At 30.7% G+C, this 24,671-nt stretch overlaps 4 protein-coding genes across 4 annotated transcripts; all 4 read left to right on the top strand.

Moving 5' to 3' along the window:
* The first annotated feature begins 3,495 nt into the window (after positions 1-3,495).
* On the top strand, positions 3,496-4,740 carry LOC115708327 (cytosolic sulfotransferase 15). The gene has a single exon (XM_030636571.2). It carries the CDS (start codon positions 3,602-3,604, stop codon positions 4,538-4,540), a length of 939 nt encoding a protein of 312 aa, XP_030492431.1. The 5' UTR covers positions 3,496-3,601; the 3' UTR covers positions 4,541-4,740.
* A 6,511-nt stretch (positions 4,741-11,251) lies between these two features.
* On the top strand, positions 11,252-12,750 carry LOC115708309 (cytosolic sulfotransferase 15). The gene is made up of 2 exons (XM_061106086.1): positions 11,252-11,707; positions 11,939-12,750. Exons 1-2 carry the CDS (start codon positions 11,336-11,338, stop codon positions 12,614-12,616), a joined length of 1,050 nt encoding a protein of 349 aa, XP_060962069.1. The 5' UTR covers positions 11,252-11,335; the 3' UTR covers positions 12,617-12,750.
* A 1,595-nt stretch (positions 12,751-14,345) lies between these two features.
* LOC133029003 (cytosolic sulfotransferase 15-like) lies at positions 14,346-15,911 on the top strand. Its single transcript, XM_061105693.1, has one exon. The coding sequence runs from the start codon at positions 14,826-14,828 to the stop codon at positions 15,759-15,761; it is 936 nt and encodes a 311-aa protein (XP_060961676.1). The 5' UTR covers positions 14,346-14,825; the 3' UTR covers positions 15,762-15,911.
* A 695-nt stretch (positions 15,912-16,606) lies between these two features.
* LOC133032213 (uncharacterized) lies at positions 16,607-17,186 on the top strand. The gene is made up of 2 exons (XM_061106085.1): positions 16,607-16,948; positions 17,064-17,186. The coding sequence occupies exons 1-2, from the start codon at positions 16,607-16,609 to the stop codon at positions 17,184-17,186; spliced, it is 465 nt and encodes a 154-aa protein (XP_060962068.1).
* Positions 17,187-24,671: the final 7,485 nt, after the last annotated feature.

Genomic DNA, 24,671 nt, shown 5'->3' with positions numbered 1-24,671 from the left:
GCCCTACACACAACAACAAAACAATCAATATTACCAAGGTCAAAACAGACCTTTCACCCTGAGTCAAACCGCGGTTGACTCCCAAGAGTTATAAGCCAAACGACAATCTTATTCCAAAGACGACAAGTGTTTTAAGGCGCCTAACCCTAATAACCCAAGAACATTTGCGAATCGCCTCATTTCACTCACACACACAAAACACAATCGAAACCCTAGCTTCGAGTTTCTTCTCCAGAAACTTGAAGACTGCCTTCTACCTAGAAACCCAACAATCAACCCTTCCCATATCATATTAAACCCTAAGAACACACACAAACACATAACCACAGTAATAAAAGCAGAAAGAAAAATAAGAAAGAGTGCACCAGGATTTTTTAGACGTTCCCCAATAATTTTTGGGTACATCCTCTTCGAGCTCGCCTCAGAAAAGCTCTTTCCACCATTGGATCTTCAAGATCAAAGAGTTACAAAGCTAGATTCCTATCACACACTGGTACGATTGGTAATCCTTATTGTTTTACAGTGTTTATTTCTCTCTGAATATTGTACTAATCTTCCCCTTCTTCTTTCTTTGTGTATGTCCTTCTTTTGGTTTGGATCTCCGAGCCCTAAATTTTGGGCTCCAAGACTTAACCTCTGTAAGTCTCTTATTCCTCTCAAAATTTTTCTGATCTGTTCCATTTGTTCTGAGTTGATTTGCATGCATACATAGCTTGTAGATTAGCAGAGAGAGCTGAGAGTTAGTTGCAACAGTTTTAACAAACTTTGCAACTAACTTTTGTTCTGTCTGTAGGTTGTTAGAGGCCGAAGGCCACTTAGGTTTTTACTGCTTTGTATTTCTTGGAAATTGCGATCTAGACAGTGTATGTGGGGATTTATTTCAACAATTTCCACCTAAATCTCCATATGCACTGCGTATTGTTATCTTTGATGTTTTCTGAGGGTCTTAGCTCGAACCCACTAAGGGTTTTACCAACTTGTGTCAATCCCCAATAAGCTTAAGCAAAGCTTAAACTTATTGAGGGACACAACCTTTTTACCCATGTCTGATGGATTCACTTCAGTAGGCACTTTGTCTATTTCAATCTGCCCCTGTGTAACCTTGTCCCTGATAAAGTGATACTAAATTTATCTCAATGTGTTTAGTTCTGTCATGGAACATTTTTCTTCACTTGTGTTGTATCTAGAAAAATCATTGATGAGACATTTTCTCGGATGAATTTCAAAGGCTGGCTGAGTGACTTTAAAGGCTGGTACAATTGGATCAACTTGACAGGTTAATCGTGGATTCAAATGATCAACATATCCATCTAGGCTGCTGTTATTTATAACAATTGGCTTAACAAGAACATATTGTTGTGATATTTGTCACACGCAGGTGCACGTATCGTTTACAAGTAATAGGCTTATCACTAAGAGTGAGGTCGATCCCACGAGGATTGTAGTTGAGCACATTAAAATTAAACTTTTACTTCTATTTGGTTAAAAAAAAATTAAAAATAAGTTAAAACTAGAAAATAATAAAGACAGTGAAAGGAGAAAAAATTTAAGGAAATTAACAGTTAATAAAAACTAGGGCTTCGATTTCAATTGTATTTATTGAATATGGCTTAATATGATTATCTTTCTATTATCAATTTCTATGCAATAACAAGTTTACTAAGGTAATTTATAATCTTCTCAGATATATAAATCTCAATCACATGTAAACTTTCTACTCTCGTGATAAATTTAACATGCAACAAGCATTGAACACAGAAACCCTATAAGCTATCTAAACCATACAAGTACTCTCATCCTATGTCAAAATTCAGTTCTATTTCACTATAGCATAATCGACACTCACTTCTCAAATCTCGCATCGAAATCATAAAACAGTTAATTGATGGCCAGACAATTAAAAGTAATTAAGCATGAATGAAATAGAATACATAGAAATTAGGAGGAAAATAAATCATATTAAAACCATAAAGTAATGTCAAACAACATCCATCTAAATCCTAATAAGGTATTTAGCTACACATGTTCATGGAAGTAAAATCACACATATTAACTTTGGAAAGGAGAAGATGATAGAGAATAAAATAATGCTGAAAACCCTCTACAAAATGCCTAGTATTGACTTCTGTCTCTGAAATTCGTATCCTTTTTCCCTTCTAAATTGCCTCCCCAAAACTATTGAAGTCCACTACTTTTATAGCTAAAAAATGATAAAATAAAATAAAAATCGATAAAAAAGAAAACCTATTCTACTTAGGATTCGAAAACTTATTCTGCTTAGGATTAGATGGGGTGGTGAGTTTTATGCTGCGTCGATTGATAGTATTTTGGCCATAACTCTCTCGATATTGCTCAAAATTGGACGATTCAAGAAGTTTTGTAAAGATAAAATAGGGATCTAGAACTTTAATATTTTGACTTTCTCCAAAATATCATCAGATCCTAGTCAAATTTAGAGTTGAAGTTTCAGTTTTATTTCATGCACAATTTTCTCTATTTTATATATCATCTTTTTGTGAGATTCTTTTACATTTTTTTTCATCTTATTCTTTTGATATTTTTTAATCTTCTTCTATTTTAAATCTGTAAAAATAAAAGATAACAAGCGTAAAATTTTTCCAAACACAATTGAAACTAAATTAAAAATATACTAAACTTATTCTAAAAATAATTCTAAAAATAACCTAACTCATATATATTTTTAATGGCTATCCTAGATCCATTAAAGATATATTGTAATGATGTAAAGAGTACCTTAAATTATAGATGGCAAATTATAAATAAAAGGACAATGTCTACACAGAAAAAAGACTACCTGACTAGCTTATGTAACAGGTAGTTGAATCTTTTGTGTGTCTGGTTTCCCCAGGTTGGTTTCTTGAGGTAATAGTTTGTATTTGCTCTTGTTGATTAATGAAGTTTTTCTTTATTGGTAAAAAAAAATAGTTATTTATTATTTATACATGTGTAAAATTTTGAAATAAATTTTTTAATAAAAAAATTACTAATTGATATTTTATTTACATTAAAAGCAATAAATGATTGATTTTTTTTTTTTTTCAAAACTCTTAAAAAGTAAAAATTTCTAAAAACGAGATTCATTATTTATTATTTAATATATTTGCATTAAATGTAAAAATTTATTATTTAATATATTTTTAATTAATATCAATTATGATAGTATGTATATTTATATGTATTCTTTTATGTAAATTTATATATGTATTGAAATACAATTATAAATTTTGAATTTTTTGTACTAAATATAATATAATATTTGTGTCTTTCATTGGAGATACTCTTATATCAAAGCAACAACAATTTAAAATTTAAGAGAGAATTATTGGTCATATAATAATAGTATATAATTTGTGACCTACTCTTAAATAATGGGATAAAATCTTGATATAAGATCATATCTGCATATTTCACTAGTAAAGACAATATATTAGGTGCAATAATAAAATTACTATTTTATTAGTAGTAGTATATTATTATTGCTGTTATTATAATTATTTAAAGGATTGAAGAAGTGTAGTGTAGAGTCATCTCTAGCAATTTCAATAAAATTTTGTGTTGGGAGAATAATTTTCTATACAATATGGAGAGAGATGATGAGAAAATTGATGAAATTTTGACAAAACTTGAAAAAATTAAAGACCCGGTTGGTGATATCTATCGTTACAACTATCAAGGATTTTGGATTCAAGCATTTACATTGAAGGGATTAATACCCTTTCAAACACAATTTGAGGCAAGAGATGATGATATTATATTAGCTTCTTGTCCAAAATCAGGTACTACTTGGTTAAAATCTCTTATTTTTTCTATTGTCAACCGTAATAATAGTAGCAATATTAATTCTTTGTTTACTGCCAATCCACATGACCTTATTCCCATGCTTGAATTATCATTACCTATGGAAAACATGATTAAGCCAAGACTTTTGAATACACACATTCCTTATCCTTCATTACCACCATCCATCAAGGACTCTCATTGTAAAATTGTATACATTTGTAGAAATCCATTGGATGTGTTTGTTTCTCATTGGCACTTTGCTCATAGATTTTCTGGAGAGGATGACATTGAACCATGTCATTTAGAAGAGTGCTTTCATATGTTTTGTAAAGGAATCCATGCATTTGGACCCTTTTGGGATCATATTTTAGGGTTTTGGAAAGCAAGTTTAGAGATGCCTCACAAGATTTTATTTTTGAAATACGAAGAGCTTAAGAAAGATGAAGTCTTTTTTATTAAGAGGATAGCTGACTTTTTGGGGTTTCCTTTTTCGAAAGAAGAAGAACATTGCGGAGTTCCACAACAAATTGAGCAATTATGTAGCTTCCAGAGTTTGAAAAATATGGATGTAAATAAGACTGGGAAACATTCTCTTGGGATGTCTAATAGTTCATTCTTTAGAAAAGGTGAGATAGGAGATTGGGTAAACTATTTGACACCTCAAATGGCAGAACGTGGAAAGAAACTCATTCAAGAAAAGTTTGGAGAGTCCGGTTTAATGTTTGATTATCTAGATTAATTGTTATAATAATCTTTGTTTGTTTCCATTGTCGTTTGTGTGTATCTTCTTATGAAGAGATGTTTGTTGTATAAATCCTAAATTTATTGTCAATATGCATATGGCTTCATGTATATGTATCCATAATTCAAATGTTTTTAATGGAAACATATATTGGTTTATTGCCATATGAATCAACTTCTTGATTTGCTTTTTGTTAAGTCATTTCGTTTTAAGTGATATTATGTTCATTTAACTTCTGTTCGATGAAAATTCTTCCCTATAAAAAAGTGTTTGATTTGATTACATTGTTTGATTATCATCGCCTATTAGTGGAGTATGAAGAGGTCCCAATTAATAAATATCATAAATCTTAATGTAGACTTAGCTACTTCATTTTATTTTATTTTATTTTTTTTGTAAGGTTAACCTGATTAGGTTAGATCAAAGAAAAGTCATCTCCTAAAAGGTAGAGTTTCACCATTCTTCACCATCATCAAAAAAAAAAAAAATGATTAAATCAAAAGTAATCTTTTAATTTCTTTTAATTTAATAATCAAAAAAGAAAATCCAAATTTGAGTTTAAACAAAATAAAATACACTAATCAATTTCATTAGTTATCAAAAAAAATATTTTATTATTTAATAAGTAAAAGTTACTAATGGTATGTTATATAGTTATTTTATGAAGCACTGTTGATAAATTTTTAAAATATTTTTTCAGGTACAGCTATAAAGTTTTGTGCTACAGAATTGTACTATTATAATCTACTTTTAAAAATTATTATTTTGATAAGTGGGAAATTGTACTCATATACTAGTGGATATCTAGGTACTGAAGCTTACACTTTTTTTTTTCTTTCTTTTTAGTAATTACTTTTTTTTTTGTTTTGTTTTTACGTGATTCAACCATATATAGTAAATTTATTTTTTAAAATAATTATAAAAAACTTGTCTAGCATTTACTTTCTTCTTCTTCTTTTTCATTAAATATTTTATTTATATATATTTTAATAAATAAATAAACATTATTTAAATTTTTAATAAAATCTAATGTATCGAACAACTTAATGAGTTACTATTTTTTTTTTTTATTATTTTTATATTTAGACATTACAAGATTAAATAAAAATAAACTTATTTTTATAAGGGAAAAAAACAGAAAAATACAAAAAAGGAAAAAAAATTACAAAAATACTTTGGGCCGGCCCATTAAACATTTATACAGTCCACATACAAATATTTACAAAAATACCACATGCACTAAGCCTTCAGCTGTACAGAGCGAACCATGAAGGTGAAAATACCGCGATTGTTCCAAAACCGCAAAACAACCAAAATAAAACCAAAACGATTAAAATACAACTATTAATTCTGGCGAAATCAACTGGAAAAGAAGACCTGCAATGATCTAAACAGAAAATGACGAAAAAAAATCAGAAAAACTATGAAGAAACTGAAATTACACATTTATTTTCTATTTTATTCGATCAAAATAACTCCCCCTAATATCGAAATCTATATTCATGAAATGTAGATCTGTAACAAACAGATCTGGAGCTCCCACCAAATCCAAAACAATGTATGATGTGAAAAATTTTAAAAAAACCTCATGAATAATACATCTACGTTATATAAAGTTGCATTTTGATTGATTACTGGTTTCCAATATATATATTTTTTTTTTAGAAACACAATAAGAAGAGTAAATTCGAATTAAGTTACAACCAGTTACGTATAAGTCTGTTTATTTTTTTGTTTTGGTTGCCTTATAGTTGCATTATCGTTTTATGTTAGTTTATATATTATGCAGGAATTTAATTTGACGGGGACTAAGAAATAGTAGTTGTACATAGTAAGTTTTGTGCAAAATAGTTGCATATTAGTTTTATAATGAAATAACATATGCAAGTAGCAAAACTATAATAAAACTACAAAACAACTGTATACAAACTAAAATACAGGAAAAACTCTTTGAACATCAACATCCATGGTAAATCTAATTGTTACCCATTGATGATATAAAAATGGACAGGAAATAACTAGACAAAAAACATATTAAAAAAATACATACCAAAGGTGTTTACACTATTAAAAAACTATGAAAAAAACTATTACAAAATGAGAAATAATCAAATAAAGAAATTGAAATAAAAAACAATAAAACATCTGGAAAAATAAAAATAGAAAAAAAAAACAACATAATGAAACAGAAATTAAGACTAAACAAACGAAAATGAAAAACCCATAAAAGAACATATAAATTAAACTAAAAAATAGAAGCCCTAAAAAACCAAACAAAACAAAAAGAAATGTTAAAAGGAAAAACCTAAAATAGTAAAATCGATAAACACAAAACACACTAATGTCAAATACGAAAAAATTTCAAAAAATGGAGAAACCAAAAAGAAACCGAAAAAAAACCTGAGATTGAAGACCACCACCAACTTGATTATTTTTTTGAGAAACATCTTCAGGAATTTTTTCCTGGACAGCCACCTTCGATTTCTTCTTTGGAGGAGGTCGCTTACGTTTAGAAAATGGAGGAGCAAAATCAGAGTCATCCTCCTCAACAACAGGTCGTTTACCATTGTTCTATTAGCTAAAGATTTCAATCCCATTTTAAAGCTTTTCTTTTGAACAAGGGAAGGAGTTGATGAAGAACGAGTTACAACTATATTTATATATGGATTAAGAGAAAAATAAAAGGATAGAAAACGGTTATGGGATTCGGTTAATGGGAGTTGAAAAAAAATTTGAAGAACAAAAAGAAGAGGAAAAATGGAGTTGGGATCATGGAGAAGAAAGAGTTCAACTATGGAGGTTGATATTTTTTTAAAAAAAAAAAAACTAAAAAGAAATAGAAAATAAAAGGAAAAAGAAGAGAAAAAGAGAAGAAAATTATGGATGATTGATTGATAGAGGTCATAGTCTATTGACATGTAGTGATGCATGCATGAAATGTGTGTGTAAGTGGTAAAATTGTAATAAAATAAAGTTGAAGAGTAAAAGTGTAGGCTTAACCGTGTGGTAGTATTTTAGTAATAAAATATGTATTTTGTATTTTTAGTGTAAAAATTTCTTTTTATAAACTATTTTAATAGGTTTATAAAATAATTAGTAAATAAATTAAATAGTACGTACCTTAAACATCATATGAGAGTTACATTTAAAAAAAGTAACTATAGGAATTTGTTACTCTTTTTGCCCTACACACAACAACAAAACAATCAATATTACCAAGGTCAAAACAGACCTTTCACCTTGAGTCAAACCGCGGTTGACTCCCAAGAGTTATAAGCCAAACGACAATCTTATTCCAAAGACGACAAGTTGTTTTAAGGCGCCTAACCCTAATAACCCAAGAACATTTGCGAATCACCTCATTTCACTCACACACACAAAACACAATCAAAACCCTAGCTTCGAGTTTCTACTCCAGAAACTTGAAGACTGCCTTCTACCTAGAAACCCAACAATCAACCCTTCCCATATCATATTAAACCCTAAGAACACACACAAACACATAACCACAGTAATAAAAGCAGAAAGAAAAATAAGAAACAGTGCACCAGGATTTTTTAGACGTTCCCCAACAATTTTTGGGTACATCCTCTTCGAGCTCGCCTCAAAAAATCTCTTTCCACTATTGGATCTTCAAGATCAAAGAGTTACAAAGCTAGATTCCAATCACATACTGGTACGATTGGTAATGCTTATTGTTTTACAGTGTTTATTTCTCTCTCTTTCTCTCTGAATATTGTACTAATCTTCCCCTTCTTCTTTCTTTGTGTATGTCCTTCCTTTGGTTTGGATCTTCGAGCCCTAAATTTTGGGCTCCAAGACTTAACCTCTGGGAGTCTCTTATTCCTCTCCAAATTTTTCTGATCTATCTGTTCCATTTGTTCTGAGTTGATTTGCATGCATATAGCTTGTAGATTAGCAGAGAGAGCTAAGAGTTAGTTGCAACAGTTTTAACAAACTTTGCAACTAACTTTTGTTCTGTCTGTAGGTTGTTAGAGGCCGAAGGCCACTTAGGTTTTTACTGCTTTGTATTTCTTGTAAATTGCCGATCTAGACAGTGTATGTGGGGATTTATTTCAACAATTTTCACCTAAATCTCCATATGCACTGCGTATTGTTATCTTTGATGTTTTCTGAGGGTCTTAGCTCGAACCCACTAGGGGTTTCACCAACTTGTGTCAATCTCCAATAAGCTTAAGCAAAGCTTAAACTTATTGAGGGACACAACCTTTGTACCCATGTCTGCTGGATTCACTTTAGTAGGCACTTTGTCTATTTCAATCTGCCCCTGTGTAACCTTATCCCTGATAAAGTGATACTTAATTTATCTCAAAGTGTTTAATTCTATCATGGAACATTTTTCTTCACTTGTGTTGTATCTAGAAAAATCATTGATGAGACATTTTCTCGGATGAATTTCAAAGGCTGGCTGAGTACTTTAAAGGCTGGTACAATTGGATCAACTTGACAGGTCAATCGTGGATTCAAATGTTCAACATATCCATCTTGGCTGCTGTTATTTACAACATTTGGCTTAACAGGAACCTATTGTTGTGATATTTGGCACACGCAAGTGCACGTATCGTTTACAAGTAATAGAGTTATCACTAAGAGTGAGGTCGATCCCATGAGGATTGTAGTTGAGTACATTAAAATTAAACTTTTACTTCTATTTGGTTAAATAAAAATTAAGAATAAGTTAAAACTAGAAAATAATAAAGACAGTGAAAGGAGAAAAAATTTAAGGAAATTAACAGTTAATAAAAACTAGGGCTTCGATTTCAATTGTATTTATTGAATATGGCTTAATATGATTATCTTTCTATTATCAATTTCTATGCAATATCAAGTTTACTAAGGTAATTTATAGTCTTCTCAGATATATAAATCTCAATCACATGTAAACTTTCTACTCTCGTGATAAATTTAACATGCAACAAGCATTGAACACAGAAACCCTATAAGCTATCTAAACCATACAAGTACTCTTACCTTATGTTTAAATTCAGTTCTATTTCACTGTAGCATAATCGACACTCACTTCTCAGATCTCGCATCGAAATCATAAAACAGTTAATTGATGGCCAGACAATTAAAAGTAATTAAGCATGAATGAAATAGAATACATAGAAATTAAGAGGAAAATAAATCATATTAAAACCATAAAGTAATGTCAAACAACATCCATCTAAATCCTAATCAAGTATTTAGCTACACATGTTCATGGAAGTAAAATCACACATATTAACTTTGGAAAGGAGAAGAAGATAGAGAATAAAATAATGCTAAAAACCCTCTACAGAATGCCTAGTATTGACTTCTGTCTCTGAAATTCGTATCATTTTTCCCTTTTAAATTTCCTCCCCAAAACTATTGAAGTCCACTACTTTTATAGCTAAAAAATGATAAAATAAAATAAAAATTGCTAAAAAAGAAAACCTATTCTACTTAGGATTAGAAAACTTATTCTGCTTAGGATTAAATGGGGTGGTGAGTTTTATGCTGCGTAGATTGATAGTATTTTGGCCATAACTCTCTCGATATTGCTCAAAATTAGACGATTCAAGAAGTTTTGAAAAGATAAAATAGGGATCTAGAACTTTAATGTTTTGACTTTTTCCAAAATATCATCAGATCCTAGTCAAATTTAGAGTTGAAGTTTCGGTTTTATTTCATGCACAATTTTCTCTATTTTATATATTATCTTTTTGTGAGATTCTTTTACATTTTTTTTATCTTATTCTTTTGATATTTTTTAATCTTCTTCTATTTTAAATCTGTAAAAATAAAAGATAACAAGCGTAAAATTTCTCCAAACACAATTAAAACTAAATTAAAAATATACTAAACTTAATCTAAAATTAATTCTAAAAATAACCTAACTCAGATATATTTTTAATGGCTATCCTAGATCAATAAAAGATATTGTAATGATGTAAAGAGTACCGTAAGGTATAGATGGCAAATTATAAGTAAAAGGACAATGTCTACACAGAAAAAAAGACTACCTGACTAGCTTATGTAACAGGTAGTTGAATCTTTTGTGTTTCTGGTTTCCCCGGCTTAGTTTCTTGGGGTAATTGTTTTTATTTGTTCTTGTTGATTAATGAAATTTTTTCTTATTGATAAAAAAAAAATAATTATTTTATTATTTATATATGTGTAAAATTTTGAAATAAATTTTTTAATAAAAAAATTACTAATTGATATTTTATTTACATCAAAAGCAATAAATGATTGGTTTTATTTTTTCAAAACTCTTAAAAAGTAAAAATTTCTAAAAACGAGATTCATTATTTATTATTTAATATATTTGCATTAAATGTAAAAATTTATTATTTAATATATTTTTAATTAATATCAATTATGATAGTGTGTATATTTATATGTATTCTTTTATGTAAATTTATATATGTATTGAAATACAATTATAAATTTTGAATTTTTTGTACTAAATATAATATAATATTTGTGTCTTTCATTGGAGATACTCTTATATCAAAGCAACAACAATTTAAAATTTAAGAGAGAATTATTGGTCATATAATAATAGTATATAATTTGTGACCTACTCTTAAATAATTGGATAAAATCTTGATATAAGATCATATCTGCATATTTCACTAGTAAAGACAATATATTAGGTGCAATAATAAAATTATATTTTATTAGTAGTAGTATATTATTATTGCTGTTATTATAATTATTTAAAGGATTGAAGAAGTGTAGTGTAGAGTCATCTCTAGCAATTCCAATAAAATTTTGTGTTGGGAGAATAATTTTCTATACAATATGGAGAGAGATGATGAGAAAATTGATGAAATTTTGACAAAACTTGAAAAAATTAAAGACCCGGTTGGTGATATCTATCGTTACAACTATCAAGGATTTTGGATTGAAGCATTTACTTTGAAGGGTTTAATACCCTTTCAAACACAATTTGAGGCAAGAGATGATGATATTATATTAGCTTCTTGTCCAAAATCAGGTACTACTTGGTTAAAATCTCTTATTTTTTCTATTGGCAACCGTAATAATAATAGCAATATTAATCCTTTCACTACAAGCAATGTCACTTTTACCAGCACAGTTCGCTACTGCGCTGGTAAAAGTAACTTTTACCAGCACATTTCACAAACTGCGCTGGCAAAGAGATCAAAGTTTTACTAGCGTACATTTGCAGTGGCTAAAATCTAACTTTTACCAGCACATTTACGCGCTAGGAAAAGTTTTTTTTGCCAGCGCTTTTTATTTTATGCTGGCAAAAGTTCTAATGCCAACATTGATTTGCCAACCCCCTTTTACCAACACATCATAGGTAAATTCTATTTTACCAGCGCAATACTAACTTTTGCCAGCACAAAAATGTGCTGGCAAAAGTGATATTTCTTGTAGTGTTTGTTTACTGCCAATCCACATGACCTTATCCCCATGCTTGAATTATCATTACCTATGGAAAATATGATTAAGCCAAGACTTTTGAATACACACATTCCTTATCCTTCATTACCACCATCCATCAAGGACTCTCATTGTAAAATTGTATACATTTGTAGAAATCCATTGGATGTGTTTGTTTCTCATTGGCACTTTGCTCATAGATTTTCTGGAGAGGATGACATTGAACCATGTCATTTAGAAGAGTGCTTTGATATGTTTTGCAAAGGAATCCATGCATTTGGACCCTTTTGGGACCATATTTTGGGATTTTGGAAAGCAAGTTTAGAGATGCCTCGCAAGATCTTATTTTTGAAATACGAAGAGCTTATGAAAAACGATATTTTTTTTATTAAAAAGATAGCTCATTTTTTGGGGTTTCATTTTTCGAAAGAGGAAGAACATTGCGGAGTTCCACAACAAATTGAGCAATTATGTAGCTTTGAGAATTTGAAAAATATCAATGTAAATAAGACTGGGAAACATTCTTTAGAGATGTCTAATAGTTCATTCTTTAGAAAAGGTGAGATAGGAGATTGGGTAAATTATTTGACACCTCAAATGGCAGAACATGGAAAGAAACTCATTCAAGAAAAGATTGGAGAGTCCGGTTTAATGTTTGATTTTCTAGATTAATAGTTGTTATAATAGTCTTTGTTTGTTTCCATTGTCTTTGGTGTCTATCTTTTTTTTTTTTCTTAATAAAATTTATAACTTTATTAAAGCATTTAATTCTTGCGCAATTACATCAAAGATGTTATTCAGATAGAAGTAATTGAATAATTACGATCAGCATTTAACCATGAAACTCGAGTTAAGTCATGAGCAACGCGATTGGCAGTGGTGTTATCTTTTTATGAATAGATGTTTGTTGTATAAATCATAAATATATTGTCAATATGCATATATGGTTTCATGTATGTATCAATAATTGAAATGTTTTTTAGTGGAAACATATATTGGTTTATTTTAATGTATCAACTTTAATTCTTGATTTGCTTTGTTAACTTATTTCGTTTTAAGTGATATTAACACCTTTCATACATGTTAACTCCTCACCCATTAAGTGTATGACACCTTGTCCATCCTTTCTAGTTCATATTAAGAGCATGGGGGATTGTGTTTTTGATAGTCTGAAATGTTGGTCAATGGGGCTGCAAACTGGTTTCGCTTTACTAAAATCAAACATGTCCAGAATAATCTTAGAGATGTATCCTTCTTGAGATATAGTTTTTGCGTTTTCAGCTTTCTATCTCTAATAATCTCAATTCCTAGAATCTTCTATGCTGCTCCATGTTCCTTCCTTTTACTCTTTACTTAACTGCTTCTTCACATTGTCAATTTGACTGAAGCTCTTACTTCCAATCAGCATATCATCAACATACAAAAACAAGTATACTGTGGCTTTTGCATTGTTCACATAGACACAATGGTCATATGAATTCTTTTTTTTTTTTTTTTTTATTTAAGTGTTTATATATTACAACCATGCATAATTTGGGACTCGAACCCAGAACCTCCAACACACACGTACACTCATATGAATTCCTTTTGAAACCTGCCTTAGTGAAAAAATCATTAAACCTTTTATACCATTATCTTGGTGACTACTTCAAGCTGTACAAAGACCTTCAGCAGACACAAATGGTCCTCCTTGCTTTTTTCTTCAAACCCTTAGGGTCGCTCCGTAAAATTTTTTGCTTCTAAATCTTCATGAAGAAAGGCTGTTGTGAAATCGAGTTGTTCAATCTCAAGGTCCTCAGTTGCAACAAGGCTGAGTAACATTCTTATGAATGTGCATTTTACTATATATAGGGGAGAAGAATTCGTTGTAATCTATACCCTCACTACAAAAAAATTTACTTTTAGTCACAACAAAATTTGTGACTAAAAATGTAAAAATTGTGACTAATAATTATAAATCATGATTCCTATGTTGTGACTATAAAAGTCCGTGGCTAAGAGTATTAGTCACAAAAATTACAATTTGTTGTGATTAAAACTAAATTAGTGAAAAATTATAACTAAATACTAAGTTTTAGTCACAAGTAACATTTTGTTGTGACTAAAAAGTTATCATTAAAAGTAACAATTTTTTGTAGTGCCTCCCTTTTGTGTAAAACATCTAGCAACTAATCATGCATTGTATCTAGCCTTCAACTCCAGGGATCCCTTCCTGTGCTTGTATACTCATTCACAACCAACTATTATACTTAGTAGCTACCAAGTCTTAACTCATAACATGATTTTAATAATTGGATAAATAAGTAGGTACCAAGTCTTAACTCATAACACATGATTTTTTTAATTTATTATTGGCATAAAAATAAAAGTAAAAATTTATTATTTAATTAATATCAATTTATGATAATATTTATATTTATATATAATTTTCTTATGTAAGTTTATATTTATATTTATATGAGATATTTATATGAAATATTTAATATAATATTTGTAGCTTTGGAGATAACCTTACAGCAAAACAACAAAAATTTAAAATTTAAGAGAGAGAGAGAGAGAGAGAGAGAGAGAGAGAGAGAGAGAGAGAGAGAGAGAGAGAGAGAGAGAGAGAGAGAGAGAGAGAGAGAGAGTTATTGGTGATATAATAATAGTACGTAACATGTGACCTACTCTAATTAAATAATTAGAGAAAATCTTGATATAAGATCATATCTGCATATATTCCACAGAAAAGACAACATTAGGTGCAATAATAAAATTATTAGTAGTATTATACTATTATTGCTGTTATATTTATTTAAAGGATTGAAGAAGTACAGTGTAAAGTCATCTGTAGCAGTTTTAATAAAATTTTGTGTTGGGGAGAATAATTCTATTTACAATGGAGAGGGATGAGAAAATTGATGAAATTTTGGCAAAACTTGAAAAAATTAAGGATCCAGTTGGTGATATCTGTCGTTACAATTATCAAGGATTTTGGATTCAAGAATTTTCATTGAAGGGTTTAATATCCTTTCAAACACAATTTGAGGCAAGAGATGATGATATTATATTAACTTCTTGTCCAAAATCAGGTACTACTTGGTTGAAATCTCTTATTTTTTCTATTGTCAACCGTAATAATAATAACAATATTAATCCTTTGTTTACTACCAATCCACATGACCTTATTCCCTTGCTTGAATTATCATTACCTATGGAAACCATGATTAAGCCAAGACTTTTGAGTACACATACTCCTTATTCTTCGTTACCACAATCCATCAAGTACTCTCATTGTAAAATTGTATATATTTGTAGAAATCCATTGGATGTATTTGTTTCCCATTGGCACTTTTCTCATAAACTTTATGGAGAAAACAACATTGAACCATATCATTTAGAAGAGTGTTTTGATATGTTTTGTAAAGGAATCCATGCATTTGGACCCTTTTGGGACCATATTTTAGGGTTTTGGAAAGCAAGTTTAGAGATGCCTCACAAGATCTTATTTTTGAAATACGAAGAGCTTAAGAAAGACGTAGTCTTTTTCATTAAAATGATAGCTGATTTTTTGGAATTTCCATTTTCGAAAGAGGAAGAACATTGCGGAGTTCCACAACAAATAGAGCAACTATGTTGCTTTGAGAATTTGAAAAATATGGATGTAAATAAGACTGGGAAACGTCCTATTGGGATGTCTAATAGTTCATTCTTTAGGAAAGGTGAGACAGGAGATTGGGTAAACTATTTGACACCTCAAATGGCCGAACGTGGAAAGAAGCTCATTCAAGAAAAGTTTGGAGAGTTCGGTTTAGTGTTTGATTTTCTAGATTAATTGTTGTAATAATCTTTGTTTGTTTCCATTGTCTTAATTTTGTGTGTGTCTTTTATGAAGAGATGTTTGTTGTATAAATCCTAAATATATTGTCAATATGCATATGGTTGCATGTATATGTATCAATATTCAAGTGTTTTTTAATGGAAACATATGATAATTAATATTAAATTAAAAGAAGAATTTTTAAATATTTCATCGTATAAACATATTCCAAATTATTATATATATTAATGAATAAATAACTTTGATATATTTGTAGTTCATGATGTCAGTGCTATCTTACACCATTTGTATGATGAACCCAAGAAAAAATTTAAACAAATCACCATACATGATAAACCACAATATATCATACTCAGTAGTCATGTGAGTACTGATTTGTGGTACTGGTTGTTAAAAGTGCATATTCCCTACTTCAATCAATGAAAACCAGCAGAGATATTCCAGATAACTCTGGTTTCTAGCGGCTCTTATGGCAGTTACACCTCCCTCCAAAGGTTCTCAATTTTCTGTGGAGAGCTACCAACAGTCTCCTAACTCGGTTTCATCTTTCCACGAAACATGTTCCAATTGCTACAACATGTCCATTTTGTCTTGCTGCTCCTGAGACGAGTCTGCATGTTCTGGTGCGGTGCTCTTTTGCTCAAAGTTGCTGGAGCAAGGTTCCAGTTACTGTTGTGGCGCCTGATGCGATGTTGTCCTCGAGTTGGTTCGAAGTTGGTTAGGTATCGTGGAACACGACCGAGGCTTTTAAGGCTGGTATGGTTTGTTGGTCAGTTTGGACTCATCGTAATGATTTGGTTTGGAACTCCAAACACTCTGATGCGAGTGAGGTAGTGACAATGGCAAAATTAAATTATGTTGAATGGTTTAATGCTCAAAAACATAATGTCACGGATGCAAATTTAAACTGGCCGACTGCACTACTCGTGGAGCAATGGACAGCACCTGATTTCCCTTTCGTCAAAGTTAATGTCGATGGTGCACTTTTCTCTGTCCAAGGGCGGTATGGACTGGGTTTGATTGCAAGGTCTGCTGCGGGCATGGTTTTGGGGGCCAGAATTTTATCTAGAGAAGGTTCTTTGCAACCTCATATTGTTCAAGCCATTGGTATCAAGGAAGCTCTTTCTTGGAGTAAAGCGAATGGATGGTCAGATGTTGTAGTTAAGACGGATTGTTTAAGGGTCATTAATGATCTGCAAAAGTTCAAAAATATGGCTTCTCCTTATGGCCATATTTTTTTATGATTGTATGACTCTGGTTGCTGATTTTGATGTTGTTTCTTTTAATTTTGCTAAGCGGTCTGCTAATAAGGTTGCGCATGCCTTGGCGCGATCTTCTCTTTCTGAGGCTGACCGTATTTTTAGTATGAACTCCCTGCCTTTTGTAATTGCATCCTTGATTTTGGATGATTTAGTTTAGTGAAATTTAATCATTATTCAAAAAAAAAAAGTTTAATCAAAATTGAGAAATATATTTTTCTAATATATTTACAATACACAAGCCGTGTATACATAAGCTTTACAAGAATTCCTAATAAGAAAAAAATCAGAGAATAAAGATGGGGAATTAAACCCCATTTTAACTTTCCTAAATAATAGTGTGATAACTTTACAAAGAATAAACTTAAATAGAAAAGATTTATTTCTAATATATATAGGAATTATTACATAGAAAATATAAACTGATATTTTATTTACAAAAATACATCCATAAGGTATGGACAACATTTATATCTTTTATGTAATTTTAATTACAAAAATACCTCTTAAACTATCACTTACACAATCAGACGATGGTTGCAGGGTGGTTGCGCGGTGGTTGCATCAGACGAAGGTTTCAATCAGACGATGGTTGCAGGGTAGTTGGCCGAAAGTTGTATCAGACGAAGGTTTCAATTAGACGAAAGTTTCTGGGTGGTTGGATGACGTTGCATCAGACGAAGGTTTCAATCAGACAAAATAACTGTTAGCAAAATGTTTATGCAACTGTAATGCAACTGTTATGAAACATTAAAAATCAGAACAGTGTTTCCACGTATGTAACTCTATCTACATGTCCCTTTGTGATTTAATATGAACAAATTCACCATTAAAAATTTGGAAAATATCGAAAATACACTAGGATAAATATTTTACTATAGTATTGATGTAATTTTTTTGGATTATACTTGAGTTGGATTGTTTGGGAACTCCAGTTTAACTTTTTGAGATCTGCCTTTCATGGATCTGAAAATTAACGTCAGGGCATTAGTTTTATGCAAATTAAACTGGATTTCCGATGGAATTTTAGTTTCGTAGTAGTTTTTCTATATTTTTTTTTCATGAATTCAAAATAGCCCATGTTTTGATTGATTTTGGTCATCTTCTCAGGTAAAGTCGCCGGAATTAATGGTGGTTCTCTTTCTGGTTGAATTTTTGTTTCGGTTGCAATTGGTTCTTGCGTGGTTACGCGATAGTTGCCCAGGAAGCATGGATCCTGGGTTGAAGGTGTGTGTATGTGGTATTTGTGTAATTTTTTTTATTTGATCTGTATATTTGTTTATTTGACCAACTAAAAGTATTTTTGCAATATTGTTATTTTTTTGGTTAAAACTTAAAAAGCCCTAAGATTTATTCCTATTATATGTATACATGATTTTTCTATATCTCCCCTCAAGTTGGTGTGAAAATATCTTCCATAGCCAGCTTGCTATTAAGAAAATCAAATTTTATTTTGCACATCCCCTTTGTGAAGATATTTGCTACTTCTTCATCACTTGGAATATAAGACATGCACACCAAGACTTGTTTAATTTTTTCTTTAATGAAGTGTTTGTCCACTTCAACATGCTTAGTCTGGTCATGCATGAAGCATCCAATTATGAGCAATTATAAATTTACAATTATAGCTTTATTATTATAAATTTATAGGTGATACTTTTAATGATTTTAGTTCTTCAAGTAATCTTCTTATCCACAAAATTTCACACATGCCATGAGTTACTACTCTAAACTCAACTTCAACACTACTTCTTCCTACAATATTTTGCTTCTTGTTCCGCCATGTGACTAAATTACCACCTATAAACGTGTAGTAGCCTGAGGTAGACCTTCGATCTATTATGCTTCCATCCCAATTAGCATCAATATAGGCTTCAGTTTTCAAATGTCCTTGGTCGTGCCTTTAACAATAGGCCTCTTCTTGGTGTTCCTTTGGGATATCTTAGAATTTTGTAGACAGCAAAAAGTGTTCTAAACCTGGTGAATGCATAAATTGACTAACCATACCCACAAAAAATGCTATATTAGGACGAGTGTGGGATAAATAGATAAGTCTTCCAACCAATCTTTGATAACGCTCTCGATCCTTCACATTAACTAATTTTGTAGGTTGTAATTTGAAGTTGGGTTCAATAGAAGTTTCAAGGGATTTTCAACCTAGCATACCTGTCTCGCTTAATAAATCTAGAACATACTTACGCTGACTTACAAAAATACAAGCCTTGGATTGAGCGAATTTCATTCCAAGAAAGTATTTTAGAGCACCCAAATCTTTGATTTCAAATTCTTTACAAGCTTCTCTTTTAGTCTTTCTAATTCACGAGAATCATTATCAATTAGTACAATTTTATCAACATATACTATAATAATGGGTACCTTTTCTTTGATTGAGTGTTTGCAAAACATAGTATGATCGGCTTGACTTTGTATGTAACCATGAAGCTTTAGTACCTTACCAAATCGTTCAAACCAAGCTCTATGAGACTGCTTGAGACTGTACAATGATTTTTTCAGCTTACTAACATTATCAGTTAGTACAATTTTATCAACATATACTATAATAATGGCTACCTTTCCTTCAGTTGAGTGTTTGCAAAACATAGTATGATCGACTTGACTTTGTATGTAACCATGAAGCTTTAGTACCTTACCAAATCGTTCAAACCAAGCTCTATGAGACTGCTTGAGACTGTACAATGATTTTTTTCAGCTTACAAACATTGCCAAAGCCAAAGTATTTTTTGAAACCTGGTGGAGGACATATGTATACTTCTTCTTTAAGATCTCCATTGAATGCATTCTTCACATCAAGCTGATGTAATTGTTGGGTTTTATGCCCTAAATAAAACTCTTTACAATCTGATTAGTAATCAACATAAGAAATATGAAGTGATTTATGTTTGCATGAATTTTACATGCTAATGGTTTAATATTTATTACATTTACACACAAAATCAGTTAAATCCAGACCATATGTTTATTCACAATTACAGTATCGTCAACACAGTGGAATGCGATTGTGATCATATGAATCAAAAGACTAAGTCCCTGTTTCATCAGTTTTGGATTTACACTAATGTGATAATCAGCAATGATGTGTACTTACACTTGGAATAAGTGTTATGCTCTTTCCAGGACATTAGTAAAATATACTAGTTTCGAATGTATGGAGTATACATTGGACTGGACCGATATTGCAACTTAGTTAAGATATTACAAACTTACCGTTATATCTTTCCAAGTCAATATCAATAGTTGATCTTAAGATTAAAAGAATCTAAATCCTGATATGCTTAGGCTCAACTCAGGAGTACTATTCATGTTCTTTGATTTATTAGTTAAGCCTACTTTTGTGTCAGGACGTATATTTTGGGAACATGATAGTATGATTGAGTGGAAGTGCTGAACATAAATATGGAATCTATAGCTTCTACTGGTATATAGAAGTCAAGTGATGATTCCCTTCGAGCTTAGCAAATAGAAGTAAATGGATGAGCTCTTGTTTAAGTGACTAATTCTTAGATCACTAAACATCATTTAGATGTAGCTAAGTGTTTTAAGGGGCAAAATACATTGAGGGTTGAGAACGGTAAAATTATCTCATCTCGATGTAAATCATCTATATAGAGGATCTTTGATCACAATAAGATTATAACAATGGTTAAATGAGATAGCATATCTATATCGTGGAACATATAATATGCTCTATATAAGTCTCAGAGTGCAATTCTAAGTTCTAAGAGTGGATTCAACGAAGAATTAATAAGTAGGAATTTACTTAGTAAATTCGGTTCACTTATTGGAAGCTCAACATATAGATCCATGGTCCCCATTCTAGTTGAGAACATACTGCTTGTAAGACTCAATAATTGATTCGTGATTAATCAATTATAATTCTAAAGTTAGACTATGTCTAATTTGTGAATTTTCACTAAGCAGGGGCGAAATTGTAAAGAAAAGAGATTCTAGGTTTATTTATTTATTAATAGACTTTATATGTCTAATTAATAATTAAATTAAATGATAATATTATTTAATAATCTATTTTAGTTATTAAATAATTAGTTTTGGCATTTAAATGGTCAGAATTAGAAAATTGGCGTTTTTGAGAAAATAGAAATAAAATTTGTGAAAACTGCAAAACCAAGTGGGGCCCATTCTACACACCATGGCCGACCACTTATTTAGGTTTTTCAAATTGATATTTTCATTATTTTAATGCCAAATAATTCCTAACCTAAACCTAGTAGTTGCCTATAAATAGAAAGTGATTACTCAGTCAAACAATACACTACTATTCAGAAAAACAATTTTTCAGAAAAACTAAGCCTTCCTTTTCTATTCCTTGGCCGAACCTCTCTCTCTCTCTCTCTCTTTTCTTCTTCTAAATTTCGAACCTTAGTGATAGAGTAAGTGCCCACACACAGCAAGTGGTAACTCAATCATAGATTGGAAGACTGTGAAGGATCACATACACAAAGAGAAGGACATTCGGGCTCAGATCTTGATAATACTCTGCGACAGAAAGGATACAAGGGTTAGAGATCTGAGTGGAAGGAGACATTAATTCCGCTGCATCAATGTAAGGTTTTCTTAACTTTATATGTGTTTATTTTATCGTTTTAGAAAGTTCATATTTAGGGTGTTAAACAACATACTTGTGAGTAGATCTAAGATCCTAGTAAAATAATTCCATCAGTAATGGCCAATTAGAATTGATTTTTGCAGCAGGAGAAAACTTCTTGACAATCTATCCCATAAGTTTAAGTGAAACTTTTCACCACGATTCTAGCTTTGTACCTTTCAATACTATCATCAGCATTGATCTTAATAGTAAACACCCATTTACAACCTACAATTTTCTTCCCCTTTGGTAATTTAACAATTATCCAAGTCCCATTCTTTTTCAAAGCACTCATCTCCTCAGACACAACCATGTTCCACCTCGGTTCACCAATGCTTCCTATATGTTTCTAGGCCCAACAAGCTCTGAATAGTGGTCAATGCCCTGCAGGTTTTAGATAAATGATCATATGATATGTGTTTGGCAATATAATATCTATACAATTATGAGTTCCTCTTATAAATGTAATGGGAAGATCATCTAAGTCAGATGTGATTGGACCTGGTTTAGAAACATCTAGAAGAATAGTATTAATAGGAGATAAATGAGCAGTGGGAATAGAATTACCTTGAGTACTTGTTGAACCATCACTCAGGGCCAACGATTGATCTTGTGTAGGTATGACTTGGTGATCTTATTTTTCTCAAAGGTATTTTCCTTGAATAAACCACAGGCTCAAGATTATCACAATTTTTAATCAATCGTAGTATTTCTTTTTCTGACAAACCAAGCTCAGATTCGACGTTTATATGTTGGGTGCCTTTCCCTTACTGAAACAGTGTTAATTATTTTTGGTAATGGCTCAATAACTTTCCACAAATTTGGTTCCCCTACATTCTCCCCCTGAATCAAATTTTTGGAAAAATAGGGGGTATTTTCTAAGAAATAAACATTCATAGTAGTGTGACCCCGTTAAGTAACAGGATTAAAACATTTATGACCTTTTTGTTAGGAGAATAGCCTAAAAAAACACTTTTCAGCTCTTGGATCTAACTTTGATCTAGATCTCTTAGGAAGATAAACATAAGCAGTACAACCGAAAAACTTTAGAGGCAAGACAGAATTAATTCTAGATGAAGGATAAAACTTTTTCAAGTATGACAAAGGAGTAGTATTATTTAAAACCTTAGTGGGCACTCTACTGATTAAATAAGTTGCAGTAAGAATGGCATCCCCCACAAATATTTTGGTATATTCATATAAAATATCATGAGCAATTTCTAATAAGTGCTTATTTTTTCGTGCAACCTCTTGTACTAACCAGATTAAAATAGTAATTTTTTGGGATATTAATTGTGCAAGGATAATTATCTTATTTCTTTGTGTGTTAGTGAGTTGATATTATTGCTTAGAGTAGTTGTACCAATTTTCTAGAGAGAGTTAAAGTTGTATTAACTACGAAAGTAAAATATTATGGTATTTTTACAAAGTAGGTAATCTTTTAATTAAAGCTTAATATGAGGGTCCATTAGGGTTTTATAATATATTTAGTGAGTTTAATTATTTAATGTTAAAAATTCGTAGGTTTGGATAAATTCGCAGGATTAAAAACTGTTTTACTAAAATAATCATATCTGGTGTTCTAGAGATCACATTGAGGTGATTTTAGTGGCGTTGGAAAGATAATTCAAAGATCTATCAATTAAGCTACAAAGTGACGACCTGTTAAGCTTAAAAATCCTATGTTTTGAAATTTAAAGTTAAAACTTATATCTAACAAATAAGATTTTTATTTAATTATTTTATTTAGAGTTAAATTAGTATCAGATTATAAGGTTTATTTTATTATTTTCTTTTACATCATTATTAGATTTAATAAGATTATAAAACCTAAATCTCTCATTGTTACGTAATATGCAGAGAGTCTCTAACCCTAAGAAAAACAAAAAAAATCAATATCCATCTCTTTCTTTCAGCCTAAACACAATTCTTAGAGAAGACACTCATAAAATCCTATACAAGTTATTCATCTCGCTATCTATCAAAGATTTATTATTTTCCTTCTTGTTTCGTTCTCTTCGCCAAACAACACTCACGATTTTCAACATAAGATTGAGATCATTAGTTCTAATTATTTGAGATTTTAAGATCTAGGACTGATTAAGAAGAGTCATCAAGAGGTAAGAGAGTTCTTCCACTTATTGTTTGTCAATTTTTAGGTTAAACTGTGAAATCTCGTTTTTATTTTTCTGAAATTTATTGTCTTAGTAAAATGGTCGTATCTCTCTCAATACCCATCCGATTCCAGCGATTTTGGTACCGTTGCAAAGATAATTCGATGATATAAAATTTTTATGAAGAAACCATTCAACAATTCGATGTTATTCTGTGTCGAAAATTATCATCTTTATGCTGCTATTGTAATTCGTTATTCTTCATGTTTCCAGAAAAAGTACTTTCACTTAAAATACCATAACTCTCTCAATTCTCGTCTATTTTTAATCATCTATATATGGTTTCAAAGCTTATTCAATTTTACATAAGTTTTATGAAGAAACATTTCGTTAATTCGGAGTTATACTATGTCGAAAAGTTAGTTTCCTTCTGTATCATGTGATTCGTTTCTGGAATCTTGTTCTTCCAAAACTGTTTTGGTAAAAATTGCAATATCTCTTTGAATATAATTCTAATTTCAAAGATTTTGGTAACATTGGAAAGGGAATTTAATTTCCTAAAACTTTTATGAAGATGTTATCTTCTAGTTCTGAACCTTTCAATGCAAAAAGTTTGTATTTTCGCTAAGTCGTATAATTCGTTACTCCATATTCCTTCTCAGAAATAGTTTCAGTAAAACAATCATAACTCCCTCAGTTTTAATCCATTTTTAATGATCTTTATATCATTGGAAAGATACTGGAATTTGCTATAATTTTTATGAAGACAACGTTTACTAAATTAGTGTAGTTGTTGGTCAAAAATAGTGATCTTTCTGCTGTACTGTACGAGTACAAATTTTAATATTAGGGCCTTGACCCATGTCTTATTATAGGTAGTAGTGACGAGATAACAAGTCTTAAGCAG

The sequence above is a fragment of the Cannabis sativa genome, chromosome X, assembly GCF_029168945.1.
Source record: "Cannabis sativa cultivar Pink pepper isolate KNU-18-1 chromosome X, ASM2916894v1, whole genome shotgun sequence".
Taxonomy (NCBI): domain Eukaryota; kingdom Viridiplantae; phylum Streptophyta; class Magnoliopsida; order Rosales; family Cannabaceae; genus Cannabis; species Cannabis sativa.
This window is presented reverse-complemented; position numbering and strand designations above follow the sequence as displayed.

What these genes read in the sequence shown, in the direction of transcription:
- LOC115708327 (XM_030636571.2), top strand. Translation starts at nt 3,602, where the DNA reads ATGGAGAGAGATGATGAGAAAATTGATGAAATTTTGACAAAACTTGAA.
- LOC115708309 (XM_061106086.1), top strand. Translation starts at nt 11,336, where the DNA reads ATGGAGAGAGATGATGAGAAAATTGATGAAATTTTGACAAAACTTGAA. An exon ending in TGGCAAAGAGATCAAAGTTT is followed by an intron (nt 11,708 to 11,938) that starts TACTAGCGTACA and finishes TATTTCTTGTAG; the next exon opens with TGTTTGTTTACTGCCAATCC.
- LOC133029003 (XM_061105693.1), top strand. Translation starts at nt 14,826, where the DNA reads ATGGAGAGGGATGAGAAAATTGATGAAATTTTGGCAAAACTTGAAAAA.
- LOC133032213 (XM_061106085.1), top strand. Translation starts at nt 16,607, where the DNA reads ATGGCAAAATTAAATTATGTTGAATGGTTTAATGCTCAAAAACATAAT. An exon ending in TTAAGACGGATTGTTTAAGG is followed by an intron (nt 16,949 to 17,063) that starts GTCATTAATGAT and finishes AATTTTGCTAAG; the next exon opens with CGGTCTGCTAATAAGGTTGC.